At 40.9% G+C, this 21,529-nt stretch overlaps 1 protein-coding gene across 2 annotated transcripts in view; it reads left to right on the top strand.

Annotated features, from left to right (window-relative positions):
• acvr1c (activin A receptor type 1C) overlaps window positions 1–21,529 on the top strand; it is a 120,211-nt gene that overhangs the window by 21,006 nt on the left and 77,676 nt on the right. For both annotated transcript variants that reach the window (XM_079821942.1, XM_079821943.1), the window contains exon 2: window positions 14,790–15,020. In XM_079821942.1, coding sequence (XP_079678068.1) covers window positions 14,790–15,020 — 231 coding nt within the window. The remainder of the gene's footprint in view (window positions 1–14,789; window positions 15,021–21,529) is intronic.

Raw genomic sequence — 21,529 nt, 5'->3', positions numbered from 1 at the left:
AGCTTTATCACAGGATTTTAATCATTTTTATATGAGATTTGACACGAACGATTTTAAATTAGATATTGAGAATTTGAAAAATAAGTGTAGGATAAACAGAGATATTTTTTGTGTCCCTTTTGATGTAGGAGATGTGATAACAGTTTTTAAACAATGTAAAATCAGGAAGGCATCAGGGCCTGATAATATAGGGGGTCGTTTACTTAAAGAATTTGCTGAGCAGTTAGGACCAATATTTTATGACATTTTTGCCTGGTCCCTAAAAATACAAAAAGTACTTTCATGGTGGAAGCAGTCTACTCTGATTCCGTTGCCAAAAAAGCAGAATGCACAGTTATTAGATGATTTTAGACCTGTGGCGCTTACATCCTTAGTGATGAAATCTTTAGAAAAATTGGTTATGCACAAGAAATTATGCACAAGACTAAAAGTTTTCTAGACCCTCTTCAATTTGCGTACAGAAACAAGCGAGGCGTAGAGGATGCTGTGGCAACTCTCTTACATTTAGTATTTAAGCATTTAGAGAAGCCAAAAACTTTTGTTAAATTACTTTTTATCGATTTTTAATCTGCCTTCAATACAATTCAGCCACATATTTTAATTGACAAACTTGTTGAAGAATTTGGGTTGGATTTTTATTTGGTAGGTTGGATTTTAGATTTCCTTGTGCAGAGAACACAGAGAGTCAAAGTAAATGACTGCTATTCTGAAAGGCTGGTGTCATCGACTGGGTCACCTCAAGGGTGTGTCCTCTCTCCTTTATTAATTATTTTGTACACTAATGCAGTTTCATCTTCTCCCGTCTGGTAGCCGGTATAGAACTCCGCTTAGTAAAACAAATCGGTTTAAAAATTAATTTGTCCCCTCAGCTGTAAAGTTTTTAAATTCTAGGTAAATGTATTTATTGTGTACAACCCCAAATCAGAAAAAGTTTGGACAGTATGTAAAACGCAAATAAAAAAGAAGAAGTGATTTCTAAATTTACTTTGACTTGTATTTCATTGCAGACAATATGAACACAAAATATTTCATGTTTTGTCTGGTCAATTTCATGTCATTTGTAAATATGCATCCTTTCCTGTCATTCAGACCTGCAACACATTTAAAAGAAAGTTGGGACAGTAAAGCATTTACCACTTTGTAATGTTGCCATTCCTTTTCACAACACTTAAAAGACGTTTAAGGACTGAAGACACCAAGTGATGAAGTGTTTCAGGTGTAATTTTGTCCCATTCTTCCTGCAAACAAGTCTTAAGGTGGGCAACAGTACGAGGTCTTCGTTGTCGCATTTTGCGCTTCAAAATGCGCCACACATTCTCTATTGGAGACAGGTCGGGACTGCAGGCAGGCCAGTCAAGTACCCGTACCCTCTTCCTCCACAGCCAGGACTTTGTAATGTGTGCAGAATGTGGTTTTGCATTGTCTTGTTGAAATATGCATGGACGTCCCTGGAAAAGATGTCTTCTTGAAGGCAGCATATTATGCTCCAAAATCTCTATGTACTTTTCAGCATTAATGGTGCCTTCATAGAAGTGCAATTTACCTTTGCCAAGGGCACTGACACAACCCCATACCATGACAGACCCTGGCTTTTGGACTTGTTGCTGGTAACAGTCTGGATGAAACTTTTCTTTGGTCCGGAGCGTCCATTCCTCCCAAAAAAATACCTGAAATACTGATTCATCTGACCACAGTACACGTTTCCACTGTGTGATGGTCCATCCCAGATGCCTCCGAGCCCAGAGAAGTCGACGGCGCTCCTGTCCCAACTTTTTTTGAAATGTGTTGCAGGTCTGAATGACAGGAAAGGATGCATATTTACAAATGACATGAAGTTGACCAGACAAAACATGAAATATTTTGTGTTCATATTGTCTGCAATGAAATACAAGTCAAAGTAAATTTAGAAATCACTTCTTCCTATTTTTTTGCGTTTTCCATTCTGTCCCAACTTTTTCTGATTTGGGGTTGTATCTTTTTTCTCCTATTTTTGTGTATGTGTGTGTGACAATGTTTTATGTGAATGCTTGTTTGCTGCAACCAAATTGCCTTCGGGAAATGAATAAAGTCTGAACTGAACTGAATGTTTAACACGTTATGTTCAAATATTCTGGATATTGTTGCCCCTTTCAAATTGAAGAAACCTAGAAGCCGAATACATCCTTGGCTTAAAGGACAACTCCAGTGAAAAATGAACCTAGGGGTAATTAATACATGGTTACCGAGTAGATCGTTCTCTGGGATGCGTTTTCATGAAAATCGAATGTAAAGAGTTTTATCTCTAAAAACAGATTAGCTTATAACGCGAGTAAATGGGGCACAGAGTAAGTAAAATTAAATCGCAAGTTAATACCACTAACAAGGCTCTAAATAGCCTCACTCTAACACGTTAGCATAATGAGGGTCCCTACATGCAAACCGAAGCATTGAGAACTTTGTAAGTGTACAAACAGTTTAATAAGAAGATACTTTATAAAGACAGAATATTACGCGAACACAGACAGGAGCCATCTTGGAAAACAGTCTCGACGAATCGAGCCACGAACGCTGTGCTAAGCTGCAATAATTCCTATCGACCAGCTCACTTAGCATAGCATTCGTGGCTCGACTTGTCGAGACTGTTTTCCAAGATGGCTCCTGTCTGTGTACGCGTAATATTCTGTCTTTATAAAGTATCTTCTTATTAAACTGTTTGTATCCCAGAGAACGCATGCCAGAGAACAATCTACTCGTTCACCATGTATTAATTACCCCTAGGTTCATTTTTCACCGGAGTTGTCCTTTAATGATGAAACTAGGGATATTAGACAGAAATGGAGGAAAGCAGAAAGAAAGTGGAAGAGGGACAAATTACAAATATCATATGAATGTGTTAGAGAGTGAATGGTCCAATATGTTGATCCTACAGTTTTGAACAACTATTGTCCCATCTCTAAATGACCATTTTTAACGAATGTTTTGGAGAGGGTTGTGTTTAATCAGCTCTCTTCTTTCTTGCAAGAAAATTGTATTTTGCATAAATATCAATTTGGTTTCAGATCACAGCATAGTACAGTACAGTCTGCTTTGCTTAAAGTATTCAATTACTTATTTTTGATTGTCGATTCTGGTAAATGTGCTGTTTTAATTCTGTTCGATCTTAGCGCGGCATTCAACACTCTTGATCATGGCATCCTTTTAAATCGTTTACAGCACATTGGAATTAAAGATTGTGCTCTGAATTGGTTTGCCTCCTATTTAAATGATCAAACTTTTTCGGTAGAGACTGGAAACTACTCATCATCTCGTGCACCGGTTTTGTATGGGGTTCCGCAGGGCTCGATCCTGGGTCCTGTTTTATTTTCTCTATATATGCTCACTTTGTATACTATATTCAGCAACCATAATGTATCTTATCATTGTTACGCTGATGATACTCAATGTTATGTTCCTCTGTTCTCAAAGGATGATTGTACTTTGCAGTGTTTGTTTGATTGTTTGAGGGACGTTAAACAGTGGATGTCTGCCAACTTCCTTCAGTTAAACGACTCCAAGACGGAAGTTTAAATTTTTGGCTCCTCTGCTTCTACAGAGGTTATCCCCAGTAATTTAGGACCTCTGGCTGACAAATCTGGGTGTTACTTTCGACTCTTCTCTAACTTTTGACAAACAGATCACTGATGTGGTCAGATGATGTTTTTATCAGTTAAAGAATATTGCGAAAATTTTGTCATTTTTAACACCCAGAGACATGGAGTCTGTGATGCACGCTTTTATTTCATCCAGAGTAGACTACTGTAATGCACTATATTTGGGTGTCTCACATCCCTATTGTCACGTCTCCAACTTGTCCAAAATGCCGCTGCAAGAACATATTTCGCCAGTGTTATTTTCTCTCCATTGGCTCCCAGTTAAATAACGCATTGAGTTTAAAATACTGTTGTTTGCTTATAAGGGTTTGCATGGACTGGCTCCTCCATACATCTCTGATCTCCTTTAATTTCATCATAATGCTTTTAGAAAACTCAGGTCCACTAGTAGTCTACAGTTGACTGTTCCAATGACACGTTTAAAATCAAGCACCATAATCCCCCCTCCACCAAACATTACACTTGGCACAATGCAGTCAGGCAAGTACCGTTCTCCTGGCAACCGTCAAACCCAGACTCATCCATCGGATTGCCAGACAGAGAAGCGTGATTCGTCAATCCAGAGAACAAGTCTCCACTGTTCTAGAGTCCAGTGGCAGCATGCTTTACACCACTGCATGCAATGCTTTGCATTGCACTTGATGTAAGGCTTGGATGCAGCTGCTCGGCCATGGAAACCCATTCCATGAAGCTCTCTACGAACTGTTCTTTAGCTAATCCGAAGGCCACATGAAGAGGTTTGTAGCTATTGATTTTACAGAAATTTGGCGACTTCTGCGCACTGTTCACCTCAGCATGCGCTGACCCCGCGCTGTGATTTTACGTGGCCTACCACTTCCTACCAACTACCGAGTTCCTGTTGTTACCAATTGCCTCCACTTTGTTATAATACCACTAACAGTTGACCATGGAATATTTAGTAGTGAGGAAATTTCACAAATGGACTTACTGCACAAGTGGCAACCTATCACGGTACCACACTTGAAGCAGTCTGCTTGCCTAGGTGCTTGATTTTATACACATTTGGCCATAGAAGTGATTGGAAAAACTGAATTCAATGAGGGGTGGAGGGGTGTCCCAATGCTTTTGGGAATATAGTGTAGTTTGAAGAATATGTTTCAAAGCAGCTTTACAGTGATAACAGGAAAATTATGCATTTGGGCTATTGTTGGGCAGTGTTGATTCAGTTCCGTTGTAAAGATCATCAATTATTAAATTAGTTCATTTCATCTCTAAAGCAGTTCTGCAAAAAAATTATGTAATAGTCCAGCTCAGTTCAGTTCTCATACATTTCTGCATTAGTACAGTCAGATCAATAATATTATTGAATATTAAGTGTCCTCAAGTAAGCAAGCCAGAGGTAACAGTGGCAAGGGACCCAAACTCTATTAGGTGACAGAATGGAGAAAAAAACTTGGGATAACCCAGGCCCAGTCTGGGGGTCAGTTCTCCTCTGAACATGGTGTCATTATGATTTAGACTGCATCACAAGTCAGAATTCAGATTGGAATTGGTAACATTCAAATATTCGTATAAATTTCAAAACGTAACATCAGTACTATAACTTCAGCCTAAACTAGCATATAACATTAACTTTACACGTTAACTCATAACGTCAGCAGTCACAACTTTAGCATTGTAAAAATATTTTAATTATTGTAATGTGTCACCATATGATTTTTCAATGATAGCTTCTTCACTTTGAATCACAAACTCTAAACAGCGAACTGGGTTAACGTTAGCGCGTAAATGTTGTGTGTACAGTACAGTAAAGTTTTTTTTTTTAACAAATTAACTAGATGCCTTGTCAAATGACTATCGTTTCAACTTAAGTGGTGGAGAAGGTGACAGCTAGAAGGATCGAGTGAGCTGTAAGCAACTAAATTAACGTTGTTAGTTCCTGAGTAATGTGTCGTTGATGAAATATAGGCTAAATTATATAATTCTATCTGACAAAGGGATTGCCATATGTATCTACGATTATATTTTGTAGATTTAAATGACAACACTGGCAGGAAATAATATTAACCTTTGTCATTTGTCATACTGTTATGTATGCTACTTGGAGTTTCCTATTGTTACTGTGCTAGCATCTTGCGTTGGATCTAGACAACACAGGGGATATTATCATTAATGTTGTCTCACTAAGAAACGTTCAATTCAATCAGAAATTGTTTAGACAGTCAATAAGTGGATAAAATCACTACTTACTGTTTGCGGGTATATAGATTGAATTGCCGCTTCTCCAGTATCAGACGCTGAGCGAAGCCTGTTTGATATTGTCCCTGTCAGGTTAGAAACCCTGTCTGAAATGGGCAAATTAACAACTTTGAATTAAATTGTTGCAGTATCCGGTTATAGATAAACATCAACCATGCCTGTTGTCAGTTTTGTTCTGTGGGTAGGGTATGAAAAGTCCTCAAGTCCCCTGCATAGCCTGGAACATAACATTTATTTCAATGATCTGCCATTTTCGCTATCCACGCTTGACACTTGTTTATTCACAATACCTGCAGAACTCCCAATGATTCTGCTGTGCAGTTCCGCCTGGCCTTGAACATGCTAATGTTGGAGGCTTACATATTAATGATCCCGACTGTTGCGTAACAGTCTGTGTTATGTTGAGATTCGCCTATTTTTCTGTGGTGTTTTTCACAAACGAGATTTACATATGAAGGAGGAAGCAATGGTGTTTCAGACTCACTGTATGTGATGTCCATGTACTGAACTCTTGTTATTCAACTATGCCAAGGTTAATTCAATTTTTCATTCTAGGGCACCTTTAAATGACATCAGAAGTAACTGTGATTCAATTACAGAAAAAATAAGAGTAATCCCTTACTTTACTTTTTCAAGGGGAAAGTAATTAAATTACAGCAGTAACTAATTAGGGGAGCGCAGGGCACACCTAATGCGGGGTTAGATGTAACGCGCATGGTTTAACACTTTCCACACATGCCAGGATGATGAAACTTAGTGCATTTACTAGTTGCCATATCAACTAGTAAATTTTCGCCAAAGTTAAAAATCTTAACCATAGCAAAAGTAAATTTCTCACCTAAGTTAATTTTTCATCTCTATTTTTTGTGTTTATTTAAAATAAGACAAATCTGATATTATTGTGATCTTATATCGGTTATTTAACAGTTGAGAGGCATGTTGTTGTTACAAGCACGCCAGGCTCCACCCTCTCACAACCACAACAATCCCAATCACCGGAGTACTGAGCACACACACCTGCACGTCATCATCACAGTAATCACCACCTGCACTTAAGCCCCACGCTCACACTCAGTCACTGTCCGGTATCGTTTGCACATGCTACTACTCATGCTTGCTTCCTCGGACTCACCTAACTACTTACCTGATCTCCTTCGTCTCCTGAGTGTCTCCTCGTCTCGTCCTGTCTCCTGGTCCTCGTCTCCTTCGATCCATTGTCCCGCTGTTCTGCAATCAAGAAACGTATCGTATCACCTTCATATCCAGCATTCACCTGAACTGCCATATCTGACTCTCACCTCATCTGCTCACATCCTGGTTCTGCAAATAAACTCTGCTTTCACCTGCCTCTGTTATCCATGTCACCTCTGTTTGTAACAGAATACATGACCAACACACCACTACACCAGGATGAGCACCCCGGATCCCTTCCAAGACCTCGTCGACGCTGTTCAGCGAGCTCTTCCCACCAGCGCACCTGCACCTTCACCTTCACCAGCGAGCACTTCCGAAATCAACACCACTGCTTCTTCGCCCCCTGAGTGTGCCAGTCCCATGGCCAGACCGGCACCCTTCTCTGGTTCGGCGGAGGATTGCAACGGATTCCTGCTTCAATGTTCGCTGGCCCTGGAGATGCAGCCGCGCCTGTACCCCAACGATCGCGTTCATCACATCTCAACTTTCCGGTAAAGCGCTCCGTTGGGCGGAATCCCTGTGGTCCAACGACAGTTCAGTGATCCAGACCCTGTCTGGGTTCATGTCTCACTTCAAGGAGGTCTTTGGGAAACCATCATGGGATTCGTCGATCGGTGAACAGCTTTATCATCTGAAACAAGTTACCTCCACAGTTAATGAGTATGCTCTACAATTTCGAACCCTCGCTGCTGCTAGTGGATGGAACGCTTCATACAACTCTCCATCCGCTTCGCCACTCGTATGCAGTTGTGTATAGAAGAACACCAGGGCCAGTCATCATTCTCTTCATTCCTCCACTGACCAGTTGGTGTCATCCCTCCAGAACCCAACCCCGAGCCTATGCAACTGGAGAATGCCCGACTGACAGCGACTGAGCGGCAGAGGCGCCTGACCCAGAATCTCTGACTGTAATGTGGTTTATCTGGGCATTACATCTCCGAATGCCCAGTCCGTCCTCCTCGACCGATGGTGAGTGCAATCATTCCTTCTCTCAATAAAATGAAGCCACTCACCACAACTGTAAACCTTACTGCTGCTGGAATTTCCCTTTCAGTTACTGCCCTCCTCAATTCTGGGTCAGCCGGGAACTTCATCTCGGGAACCCTCTGACGCCAGCTCAAGCTCCGCACGACTGCTACTCCGACGACCTACCAAATCCAGTCGGTAACCGGAAGACCACTCAGTCGGAGGCAGGTTAGTCGCTCCGTGGGTCCCATCGGAGTACAAGTCGGAATCCTCCACATGGAGCGACTACACCTGCTGGTTCTGGAAGAGTCCACCGCTGACATCATCCTGGGGCGCCCTTGGTTAGAGCAGCACAACCCAGTCATCTCCTGGAAGACGGGAGAAGTCCTGAAGTGGGGCGACAGCTGCTTCCCGGACGATCGGTGGATGTTCCCGCCTGTTACGCCCCCTTCAGTGATGTCTTCTGTCCCCAACGGGCTTCCAAGCTGCCTCCCCATCGGCCATGGGACTGTGCCATCGATCTGCTGCCAGGTGAACCAGTGCCCAAAGGAAAAATCTATCCCCTCTCACTTCCGGAGGAGAAGGCCATGGAGGATTACATTAAGGAGGCGCTGGAGCAAGGCTATATCCGTCCACCCACCTTCCCTGCTGCTTCGAGCTTCTTCTTCGTGGCGAAAAAGGACGGAGGCTTGCGGCCCTGTATCGACTACCGTGCACTCAATAACATCACATTGAAGTTCCGATATCCCCTTCCTCTCGTCCCAGCTGCCCTGGAACATCTCTGTGGTGCCACTGTGTTCACGAAGTTGGACCTCCGCAGCGCATATAACCTCATCTGGATACGTGAGGGGGACGAGTGGAAGACCTCCTTTGTCATGCCCACAGGACACTACGAGTACCTCGTGATGCCATATGGACTTGCCAACGCCCCCTCCGTATTCCAGGACTTCATACATGAGGTGCTCCGGGAGTGTCTCAACAGGTTCGTGCTGGTCTACATTGATGACATCTTGATCTACTCCCGGAGCCTGGCCGACCCTCGCCGTCACGTTGCGGAGGTCCTTCAACGCCTGAGGAAATACTAGCTCTACCTTAAGGCCGAGAAATGCTCTTTCCATCAGCCCTCAGTGCAGTTTCTCGGCTACATCATTGATCACAGTGGCATCCGGATGGATGAGAGGAAGGTGGAAGCCATCCGGTCCTGGCCAACCCCATCATCCGTGAAAGAACTCCAACGATTCCTAGGGTTTGCCAATTTCTACCGACGCTTCATCCAGAACTACAGCTCCATTGCCAGCCCCCTCACCAGCCTTCTCCGAAACAAGCCCAAGTCTCTGTCCTGGACCCAATCCGCCACCCAAGCCTTCCAGACCTTGAAGGATGCCTTCACGACCGCTCCCCTCTTGGTCCACCCCGATCCTGACCTCCCTTTCGTCGTCGAAGTGGATGCCTCCACCACCGGGGTGGGTGGGGTCCTATCTCAGCAGCAGGGGAACCCCAGTCGTCTCCATCCATGTGCCTTCTTCTCCCGCAAGCTCAGCCCGGCGGAGGTCAACTACGATATTGGTAACCGTGAACTCCTCGCCATCAAGCTCACACTGGAGGAGTGGAGGCACTGGTTAGAGGGCGCCAAGCATCCATTTCTGGTTCTGACCGAACACAAAAACCTTGGGTATCTCCGCGAGGCAAGACGACTCAACCCCCGACAAGCCAGATGGGCTCTCTTCTTCACGAGATTCGACTTCCACATCTCTTACCGACCTGGGCCCAAGAACATTAAGGCGGATGCCCTTTCCCGTATCCACGGCCCAGAGGAACGGTCCGAGGAAGAAGAGGAACCCATTCTACCCACTAAGCCTGCCCTCCAGGCTTGCAGTACCTCACACGAGCACAACGCATCCCTCTCATTCACTCCTCGCACACATCACTGGGCACTGGTCACCCTGGGGCCAATGAAACCCTCTCGCTGCTACGCCAGCGCTTCTGGTGGCCACACATGTCAGCTGATGTCAGAAGGTACGTGCGGGGATGCCGGGAATGTGCCATGTCTAAGAGCCCACGACACCTGCCAGCTGGTGAACTCCTTCCTCTGCCCGTTCCCAACCGTCCATGGTCAAAACTAGGGGTAGACTTCATTACGGATCTCCCAGTGTCAGACAACTGTACCTGTGTCCTCGTAGTGGTTGACCGCTTCTCGAAGTCCTGCCAACTGCTCCCACTACGAGGACTACCCACAGCCCTGGAAACCGCTGAGGCCATGTTTAACAATATCTTCCGTTATTATGGCATCCCCGAAGACATCGTATCAGACAGAGGTCCCCAATTCATCTCCAAGGTATGGAAAGCCTTCTTCTTGCTCCTAGGTGTGACCGTAAGCCTCACGTCAGGATACCATCCCCCGATGAACGGGCAGACGGAGAGGAAGATCCAGGAGATTGGCCGTTTCCTCCGTACCTTCTGTCACAGCCACCAGGACTCCTGGAACCAGTACCTTGGATGGGCCGAGTACGCTCAGAACTCCGTCCGACAACCTACCACCGGCCTGACCGCGTTCCAGTGCGTACTCAGCTATCAACCTCCCCTCTTCCCGAGGTCCGGGGAACCCTCCGACGTCCCTGCGGTGGATTACTGGTTCCGGGAGAGTGAGAGGGTCTGGGACTCAGCCCACCATCAGCTTCAAGGGGCCCTCTGCAGACGCAGGATGACAGCCGACCTTCGTCGCTCAGAAGCACCTACGTTCCAGGTTGGGCAGAAGGTCTGGCTGTCCATCCGGGACATCAGACTGCGTCTGCAGTGCAAGAAGTTGAGTCCCAGATTCATTGGCCCTTTCACCATCCTGCAGCAGATCAATCCTGTCACGTATAAACTTCAGTTACCCCCTCAGTAACGGATTCACTCCACTTTCCACGTGTCTCTCCTGAAACCTCACTTCCCTTCTGTTTCTGTTTCCCCAGAGCCTGGCGTTACCCCGGAGCCCCCTCCTCCTCTCCTCGTTGACGACGGCGCAGCATACCAGGTCCAGGACATCTTGGACTCCCACCGTCGTGGTGGTCAACTCCAATACTTAGTGGATTGGGAGGGGTACGGCCCAGAGGAACGACCTTGGGTACCCAGGCATGACATCCTTGACCCGAACCTACTGGAGATATTCCACGCTACCCGCCCTGACCGACCGGCACCTTGGGGTAGAGGTCGACCACCACGGCGTCGGGGTCCTCGGCCCTCAGGAGATGGCCGTGTAGGGGGGGGTAATGTTACAAGCCAGGCTCCACCCTCTCACAACCACAACGATCCCAATCACCGGAGTACTGAGCACACACCTGCACGTCGTCATCACAGTAATCACCACCTGCACTTAAGCCCCACACTCACACTCAGTCACTGTCCGGTATCGTTTGCACATGCTACTACTCATGCTTGCTTCCTCGGACTCACCTGACTACTTACCTGATCTCCTTCGTCTCCTCGTCTCGTCCTGTCTCCTCGTCTCGTCCTGTCTCCTGGTCCTCGTCTCCTTCGATCCATTGTCCCGCTGTTCTGCAATCAAGAAACGTTTCGTATCACCTTCATATCCAGCATTCACCTGAACTGCCATATCTGACTCTCACCTCATCTGCTCACATCCTGGTTCTGCAAATAAACTCTGCTTTCACCTGCCTCTGTTATCCGTATCACCTCTGTTTGTTACAGTTGTCACATTTCACTTCCATTCTTTCGGGGTAAATCAAGCAAAAAGTATACACTGTATTAATGAAACAAAACCACATAATTGTACTAGACATGTGGGAAATGAATGTGGGAAAAAATAAATACTCTGAACCCCAAGTGGATTTACCCAAACTGAGACAGTCAAAAAGCGTTAGGTTGTGCCTCGCTCTCCCCTACTTAGTAACTAGTTTCACCCAACACTGGTTATGTGTATGCCAGGTTACAGGGATATGTTTTTAGTCTAGATTTAAACTGACTGAGTGTCTCCACTTTTGAAAAGGCTAGGAAGACTATTCCAGAATTACCTAATAGAAAAAGGTTCTACCTCCTGCAGTTGATTTTGATATTCTAGATATTATCAGCTGGCCAGAAATTTGAGATCACAATAGACGAAGATGTGTTAAGAGCTCACTCAAGGACTGAGGAGCTAAACCATTTAGTGCTTTGTAAATAATTAGTAAGATTTCATAATGTATGCTGTGTTTATTAGGGAGCCAGTGCAGTGTTGACAGAACCGGGCTAATATGGTCATACTTCCTGGTTATAGTAAGAACCTGACTGCTGAATTTGGACAAGCTGGAGTTTGTTTATTAAGCGTGCAGGGCAACCACCCAGTGGAGCATTACAATAATCTAGCCTTTAGGTCATGAACTCATAAATTTACTTTTCTGCATTTGTCATTAAGAGCATATGTCATAATTTAGATATATTTTTAAGATGGAAAAATGCGGTTTTAAAGATGCTAGAAATGTGGCTTTCAAATGAAAGATTGGTATCAAAGAGGACACTAGGTGTTGCACAGACTAGTTGACTAGTCGACTTTAATGCTCTGCCATGGCACTTTAAGCTTGATGTCGACTAGTCGCTGATCATGGCCTATAATGGGCGCAACAGGATAAGAAATCTTTAGTCCACTTTTACGCTTCGTTTCCAACTGTTAAAATGACAAATAAATACCTCCTCCAAGAGACAGAAGCTAGCCAATCACATGCAGATTGCACACACAGAAACATTCAGTAGCGCAGAAATGTTTTGTCAACACTGTTCTGTGACTTGTCAATAAAATAGCTTGAAACTGAAAAGTTGAAGTATATATTTGTTAGTTACTGAAACCCACAGCTTCACGATTAATAGAAAGATGCTTCCAGGTTGAATAAATTCACACGCAATCGCTTGTATATAAATATGAATGTAATCTTTACTGAGCTACTTAGAACAAGCAGAAATCTGTGAGTAATATAATGACCCAAAGACAAAAGAACTGATACAAATAAGTTGTAATGTAGGAGCAATAGCCTTGTGGGCAGTGCTGTGTCATATGCCATAGCTGTGCACAAGGCAACCTGCATTTGAGTCTCAGCTCGAGGTTCAGGCTTATTTGTTCATTAATGATGTCATCAGCAACTAGTCGACATCAACTTTAATCACATAAATGTCGACTCTGAAGTCATTCAACCACTAGAGCACACCCAGGTTCCTAACTGACGACAAAGACTTAAAGCAGGACTTCAAGTGTTAGACAATATTCTAGGTTATTATGTGCAGACTTTTTTGGTCCAGTAATTAGAATCTCTTGATGCTTCAAATAAAGTAATAACTTGATGCTTCAAATAAAGATTGTGTCAGTTACACCAGTAGGTGGCGAAAAGTGACTGTTAAAAAAAGTATTTGTCATTGATTCATTCAAGAGATTAGTTCAAAATTACTGATTCATCCAGTAATGAAACAAGTGACGTCCCTATGAGTCCCTATTTATTCAAACAATTTAAATAATAATAATAATAATTAATTCAAGTAAATTCAATATATTTTGTAAATATACTGAAGCAACTAACATTTTGCCAGAATCTCTAGTAAATTACATTATTTTGTTTGTCTGTTCAGAATCGTGGGAGAATCGTAATCTTTATAAAAAAAATGTGATTCTTAATTTACACAAACTTGCAGCTCATTGAGTAAAAACAGCATCATAACCTCATATGATGAAACGGGCTGTGAGGAGGAGGGGGAGATCAACTCATTAATAGGCTAGGCTACTGTTTAAATTCTGGGGGGAAAAAATTAGAATCAGCAGTTTAAATTATTTCAGAGAATTCTTATATTAGAACTACATGTTTAGGTAGCAACGTGTTTACAAAAAAAAAAAAAAACATGGTAACAATCTCAAAACAATTTTTTTATAAATCACATTTCTACCGTTTCTACTGTTTTAACAATTGTTTAAGAAAAGAGTAAATATTATTATATATTCTAGATACGTTATTATCCAAATTATTTTGATTTTTAGAATGTACATTACCTTCCCTTTCCCTTAACTGGATTCACCTTCAAATGTGTTTAATAATTTTCAAAGCACTAAACTGAGAGGCCACCATCCAAAATATTCTACAGTTTCTTTAACCTGAGGACAAATGTTTTTAAAACATTTGTGTGACCTGTTCAATTCTGCATGCACTACATATGCACATTCCTACACATTGTACATTTAACATGGCCAAAATCAAATTTATCTCCAATAAGAGATTATTTTGAATGATTGTGTATGTGCCACACACAATTCATAAATGTCTTGATACTTAAGAAAACATTGTTTGTAGGAAACATGAAATATTATTTTATACATAAATAAAAAGTAATTGAAAGTAAAAATTTAAAAAATAATAATACAAATAAACCTTCCCAATTAGAGTCCCCCCAGTGAATCTCAGCAATTTCCTGTTCCATCTGTGATTATATGTAATCTATGCTGTAAAATAATTTATTTATTTATTAATAAACCACTTGCAGCAGTTAAATTAATTGAATTGAATTGATTTGCATTTTATTGCCTTAATTCTAATTTTGCATCCTTACTTCAAATTCAGGAATTTAATTGGATATGGTATGCCACATGATATTTATGATTCATTGTTTCATTGGTGTACATACAATGACAATACATTCATTTTATTCAGCAACTGTTAATGTTAACAATAGTTTTACGTGCCTAAAGAACAATTTTGTTTAATGCTAATAAAAGGTGTGACAGTGACTTTTCCCCTGCCAAATATCAATATATAAATCTTTTTTCAGCCTTAAAGTGTGTATGTCACTTGTGTGTGAACCACACTTGTGAGACGGAGGCAGAAGGAGCGTGTTGGAACTCAGTGATGCTCATAAATGGGAAGGAGGAGCCAGTGAAGTCCTGCATGTCCCCATCACAGCTCAAGGGTCAGGTGTTCTGCCACAGCTCCAGAAACGTCTACAAACGCAACTGCTGCTTTACAGACTTCTGTAACAATGAGACACTGCACTTCAATCCAGGTATGACAGGCCATTGCCAACTCCCATATTGTGTTCTAATTCTGAAACTGTTTGGTTCTAAAGAATGCTAGAATTAAACATTATTAACAGTTATTAACAACAGTACATTTGTGTTAGTGTGTGTTTTGTTTGGACTGTTTTTGTGTACAGAATAACATATCTTTCTTTGCTCAGTGAACATAAACCATATGTCTCAATAAAATCATATCTTATCATGTCCCATTCCCCACACATTAGAAGTGTTGATCCTCTTCTTCCACCAATATGACATAACAAGGCTGGCTGGGTTACTAGAGGGCAGCCCAAGGGTTATTAATACTGTGTGTATCCTAGCAGGGCAGTTAAAATCCTCTGAGCGGCTGTCTAATAGGTAGAGTCACACAGGACTATTGGCTTGAGACTGGTGCACCAGAGTAGAGGATGGATTAATGGCCCATTGTATGCATTAATGTGCCCTTTGTGCCTGACCAAAAAACAAACAAAAACAAAACAATTTGAACACTTTCTTTCAAAAGATTACCATATTTCCCCATCTCAGGGCCCCATTAACATAGCCACATGCATATTACACATATTAGTACATTCTGGGACCCCAATATTTAGATTAGTAGTCAACAATATGGGGCTTTCAGTGGCTAAACTATTACGTTTGGAACAAAATGACACTGAGGATGTCACTCCCACAAATATAATGTCAGAGATTAAATCATTATATTTAAAGGGGAAAATAACAAAGACTAAAAGTAGGCAGTATGCAGGATGTGGTGGTACAGGAGATTCGCATCATGGATGTGCAGGCGACAAATCTGCAGCAACTGAGGAATTAAGGACAAGGTAATAGACAATTCAAACTTTAGAAACAACAAAATCCAATGCAACTGAAGAGAGCAAGTAGAAACAAAACGAAAGAATGCCACAAAAAGATTAGAATTAAAGAAAAGCAAAAACAATTCAGACTTTAGAAACAATCTTATGAATCAAATAATAAGAAAACAATTACAAATCAAAACAAAAGAAAATAAACTAGAAACAACAATATAAACAGCCAAAGAAAAAAATAAATAAATAAATTTGGAAACAGAACAGCACTGCAGCTGTGAACGAACGCCGTGCACCCCGACTGGAATGCAGTAAACGGGCCTTAACAAACCTATAAACAAAGTGAGACTGTTATTCTGTTAGATTCATTCTCTCCTAGCCTAATATATGTATGCATAAATTAGGCTACATACCGATCATCAAGAGAAGCAGCAGTTTTATCAAGAGACAACAAAACCTGACAAAAAAGCTTTTCCGGGTTAAAGACCAGAGCAAAGAAACAACAGCAATCCAGCAACTGCGTCCATCAGGTTATCACAGCTGAGGAGGGAGTAGGTTAAACAACGTTCTTACAGTTTTTTTTTTACAATTGCTTAAGGACAATTATAAAAACAAGGTTCGTTCTGTCAAAACACTACACACAATTCACATATCTACACAAACATGTTGCAAACACCTCAGTTCTTTTGCAAACACTTCATTCAAAACTTTACAATAATTTAACAAAACCCAATTTTTACTGTATGGAACACATGGTTCATACAATCTAATTCTGTTTGATTAATTTACACACTGCTGTGCTCATTCTTAAAACACTTGTAACATTTCTACTTTTCTCTTGTCTGGGTTTGATTTTTTCAGAGATATTGTTAAGTATATGAATATATTGACCAAACAGTAAACACAAGACCAGTACTGCATATTGATGAAAATATTTATTTCTTTCCACACTGTAAAACCATTCAATTCATCCATGCAATGCAAAGGTTGCATTTTGCACTTAAAATCAGAACATTCTAAATACAATATAGTACACAAATAAAAACATTTGTGGAGACAAAACAAAAGCACGATGTTAAAAGATAATAAAAAAACCCACCTAAGCATTATCTCTTCACCTAGCTGGATCGGGCCATAGCACTTCATCCACATCGCAAGCGAGGTCCACTCTCTCAAGACAGCGAGGAAAGAATCTTCTTGAATGGCTAATCCATCTTTGCACAGACATCAATTAGGTCATGAATAAGGGGTATCCTGACATAGGGCTGGAGATCGTAAACCTTCCACCGCCATGTCGAAAAAAACTCTTCAATGGTGTTGAGGAAGGGAGAGTATGGTGGGATGTATTAGAGTGAAAATTGTGGATGATCATGAAACCAGAATTGGACCAGAGCAGATCGGTGGAAAGATACATTGATACAATTGCTGCGTCCCAATTCGCCTACTTATACTACGTCCTAAAAGTATCTACTCTTTTTGTGAAGAAAAAGTACATACTTTTGAGTGTGTAGCAGAGTATGCAAGCTTTGGTGACATACTACTTCGTCATCTTTAACGGACTCTGTTACGTGCGTCCCGTCACCGTTTAAACTGCCCTGTCAATCATCGTCACAGTTCAAATCCCCCACTTTAAATTTAATTTCCTACCGTATCGGAGAGAAATGTAGTCGCTCGTTGATCTGCCTTTCGTGGGTCTTTAATGCAGAGACTCCTCTCATGTGTTTGCAAAGTTAATGGCCAAACGTATAATTACAAAAGTTCTCAATGCTGCTGCAGGTGAAATATAATGTGGATAATATTGAATAAATATCTTTTCGTCAGGTTAAATACTGATAATTGCTCACTCAAACCACTTTATCTAATCCTCTCCACTTAACCGTCAGACTCGCAGCACACATTGTGATGTTGCCTCCACGTTGGCCCGGGACATTCAAAATAGCTCTATGGCCAGTGATGCTTCTCCCTCTTCTTCTTACTTTAGTCAGGTTAAACCCAGCCTCATCTATGAAGATACATTTATGTGGGATTGGATCAGCATCAATTAGCAAAACTCTCAGACAACATATAAAAAGGTTCTTTGTGCAGAGCACAATCCTAAAGTGTACATTACTGAAGTGTACATTGCTTACCTCCACATATTCATGCCGTAGGTCTTTTACTCTTTCAGAATTTCTTTCAAATGGCACTTGAGTTGTTTCATCTGTATGTGATGTTTTTTAAGCTTTCGCTCTAGTGTTGATAGAGAGACTTGATGGACATTATTGAAAATTGTGTGGTCATTCATGATTTTTTTTCAGAATTTTTCGAGATGTAGGGGAGAGCGGGGCACAACCTAACGCTTTTTGACTTTCTCAGTTTTTGTGAATCCACTTGGGGTTCAGAGTACTTATTTTTTCCCACATTAATTGCCCACATGTCTAGTACAATTATGTGGTTTTGTTTCATTAATACAGTGTATACTTTTTTCTTGATTTACCCCGAAAGAATGGAAGTGAAATGTGCCCCGTAGGTGGGGTACATTGTAACATGTGAGGGGCACATTGTAACATGACCAAATTACAGCTTAAAATGTTATCTGATATAATCAAAAAAATATCCAAGACAAACTAAAATATTTTGTCAACAAAATACAATTATTAACTTTTTTAAATAAAATAATGGCATTTTTTAATCATTAAAAATATACTCATTTTTGAGTTTGACAACAAACACATCGCTAAATACATGATACAGCATAGTTAAAAACATAATAATAATTAATAATTTCTGAACATTAACTCTCAGTCATTATTCACCCTTTTCTCATGGTTTCTCAAAATAATTCATAAAAGTATAGAATATAATGGCATATTTCTAATAGGGGCTCATTGTAACGCAGTGTTACAACACACCCCACCTGCACAACTGGGATTTAAACCGCGGCTCGTGTCTTCTGCTGGTTAGATCAGCATAAAAGAACGATCTCAACTGTTAAATAACAGAGATAAGATTAAAATAATATTGGATTTGTCTTATTTTAAATAAACACAAAAAACAGAGATGAAAACTAAACTTAAGTAAGAAATTTACTTTTGCTATGGTTAAATAAAAGTTCAGTAATATCTTCCAGAGATTTTTTAATTTGGCTATTTTTTCTCTAAATAATGTTGATATGGCAACTAGTAAATACACTAAGTTTCGTCATTCTGGTATGTGTGGAAAGGGTTAAAACATGCGTGTTACAACTAACCCCGCGTTAGGTTGTGCCCCACGCTCCACTATCACTTTATTGGCCAAAACCATGTTTATGATAGCTCTCACTTGTTCCTCTCTGAATATGGGGCCCCTTCCTCCTCTACGTTCTCGACCCTCAATGCTATTTAGATCAATCAAAATACATGTTACATGTAGGGCTGTAACGATTTGACCAAAAATAAAAACCTCGATTAATTGAACATTTGACCTCGATTACGATTAATGAACGATTATTTTTATTTTTTTCTCATAAGGTTTTTGAGTAAGTTCCTGATAAGGTTTGTACTGTAAATATTTTCTACTATTAAAGGTGGAATTTTTTTTTTCTAATGAAAAAGTGCATTTCTTTGTGATTTTCAAATACTTGAAGGAAACGGTTTACTTTCAGCAGTTATTGTCTATGAGGCAGATTTCTGCTTGCTGTACATCAGATACAGATACATTAGCACAGTAGGCCTACATTACATTTATTTGAATGCATTAATGAGAGAGATTGTGTGTGTGAATTACTCATACCGTCTCTATTCATTATGAAGCTATGGTTTGTACTTCAAAAGTATTAAAATATATGCCTATAACGGTTGACTTTCTAAGCTACTTTAGTGAGTTTACTTCAGTCACAGGACAGCGTTGAGCGATGCTCTCTGCGCGCGATCTTCACGTGATGTGCGAGCTTCTGTCTGAGTGTTCGTTTGTCACAATATATCAGGCATTAGTTCAACATAATACACATCTGATGGTCGAAACTCGCTTTAATGTTCAAACTGGCACGGCTTAAAACACATACAAATGTCAAAGCTTTGTGAGGTGACCTTATTACACGCAGGTGAAAGAGGTCTGCCTTCAGGGCGCGCGCGTTGTCAGAGACGCGACACGGCTCGGCTCTCTGTCTCACAGAAAAAAGCTGAGCACTGAACAGAGAAGTTTTCCATATTGTTGTTTTTAAAGAGTGCACAATCGCTTTAAATGTTGAAACTGGCAAGCCTTTAAATGCATACTTGACAAACTTTATGAGCACGAAAGTGAAAGCGGCTTCGGGGCTTGCGCGCCGTATGTGTGTGTGTGTGTGTGTGTGTGTGTCAGCGCGTAGGCTATAAGAACAGCAATTAACTGACCTGTATAAACTGTGTAAAACATGCAGTTACTATAGTGATTCTGGGCATCTATAAACACAGATAACCGCTCCTGCATCTCTCTGTGTGCCTGCAAACTGCACTTGATGTGACTGACGGGGCGGAGTCACGTGAAAACCGAAATAACCGACATGGGAAAAATACGTCGGTTAGAGGTTCTGAATGTCGGTTTCGGTTATTTTTCGATTAATCGTACAGCCCTAGTTACATGTATGTAAATGTCACAGGACAGCACACAAGACATTGTTACAAACAGAGAATGGTACCAAATAGTACTAATTGAGGTCATATAGTCGGCTAGATTGTTCTGTAGATAGCAGAGAAAAGCTCTGCCGAAATGTTCGAATTACTGTAGCAACAGTATATCTGCTGAGGTTGGCCTCTCTCAATCAGTACGTTTACATGGACAACAATACACCGATATTAATCTGATTAAGACAATACTCTGATTAAGAAGCTACCATGTAAACAGCGATTTTCTAATTACCTTAATCCGGTTAAAGCCATAAAGCCAAAAATCGAATTAAGACATGTGGAGTATGCCTATTTTAGTCGCATTATCGAAGTGCATTGTAGACATGTACACACCTTAATCTAACTATTAACGTTGTGTAAGAGTTTTCGCCGCATTTTGTGACAGGACACACACACACACACACACACACCAGGCAAGTGCAGAGGGGAGGGCTTTGGGGGTTCGAGCCCATGCCCTTTTTTTTTTTTTATTTATCAAAAGTGCCCCTCTCAACAATCATCAATAATATTGTGACAAATAAAACTGAATTTGAATTATAATTAATATAACAGCGCATACAAAACAGTAACAAAGCGCTCAAATTCCCGTTTATCTTTTACGTATTTAAAAATATGTGAATCTTTATAAAACACATACCTCCCTCAATGTTGCTGTCCAAATGCAGAAGAAACATAAGTTGCAAATAAGTTTAATCTTCTGTCATGCCATAAACTGGCTCAATATAAAGAATATCAACATTAAATCTGCCTGTATGGTATATTTTTAAATGTATTTTTAGAAGCATGACATCATATCCTGTAGCAACATTTTACATGCTCAAAGTGTAGTGGTTGACTTCAACACTAAACTGACTTCCGATCATTGATCATTATTTTCCCGTTTATCACTTTAAAGCTGCTTTGAAACAATCTGTATTGTATAATTGTATTATAAAAGTGTTAAATAAAGGTGACTTGAAAATTCCAATAATTCTGTCTTTTAGGAGTAGTTCTAGATTATGGTAAAAGTTCAAATTAATTTTATATACATTTCTTATATATTAGATTTCTTTATTATTTATTGACTAT

This window comes from Gobio gobio (genome assembly GCF_949357685.1).
Source record: "Gobio gobio genome assembly, chromosome: 7".
In the NCBI taxonomy this organism is placed as follows: domain Eukaryota; kingdom Metazoa; phylum Chordata; class Actinopteri; order Cypriniformes; family Gobionidae; genus Gobio; species Gobio gobio.
This window is presented reverse-complemented; position numbering and strand designations above follow the sequence as displayed.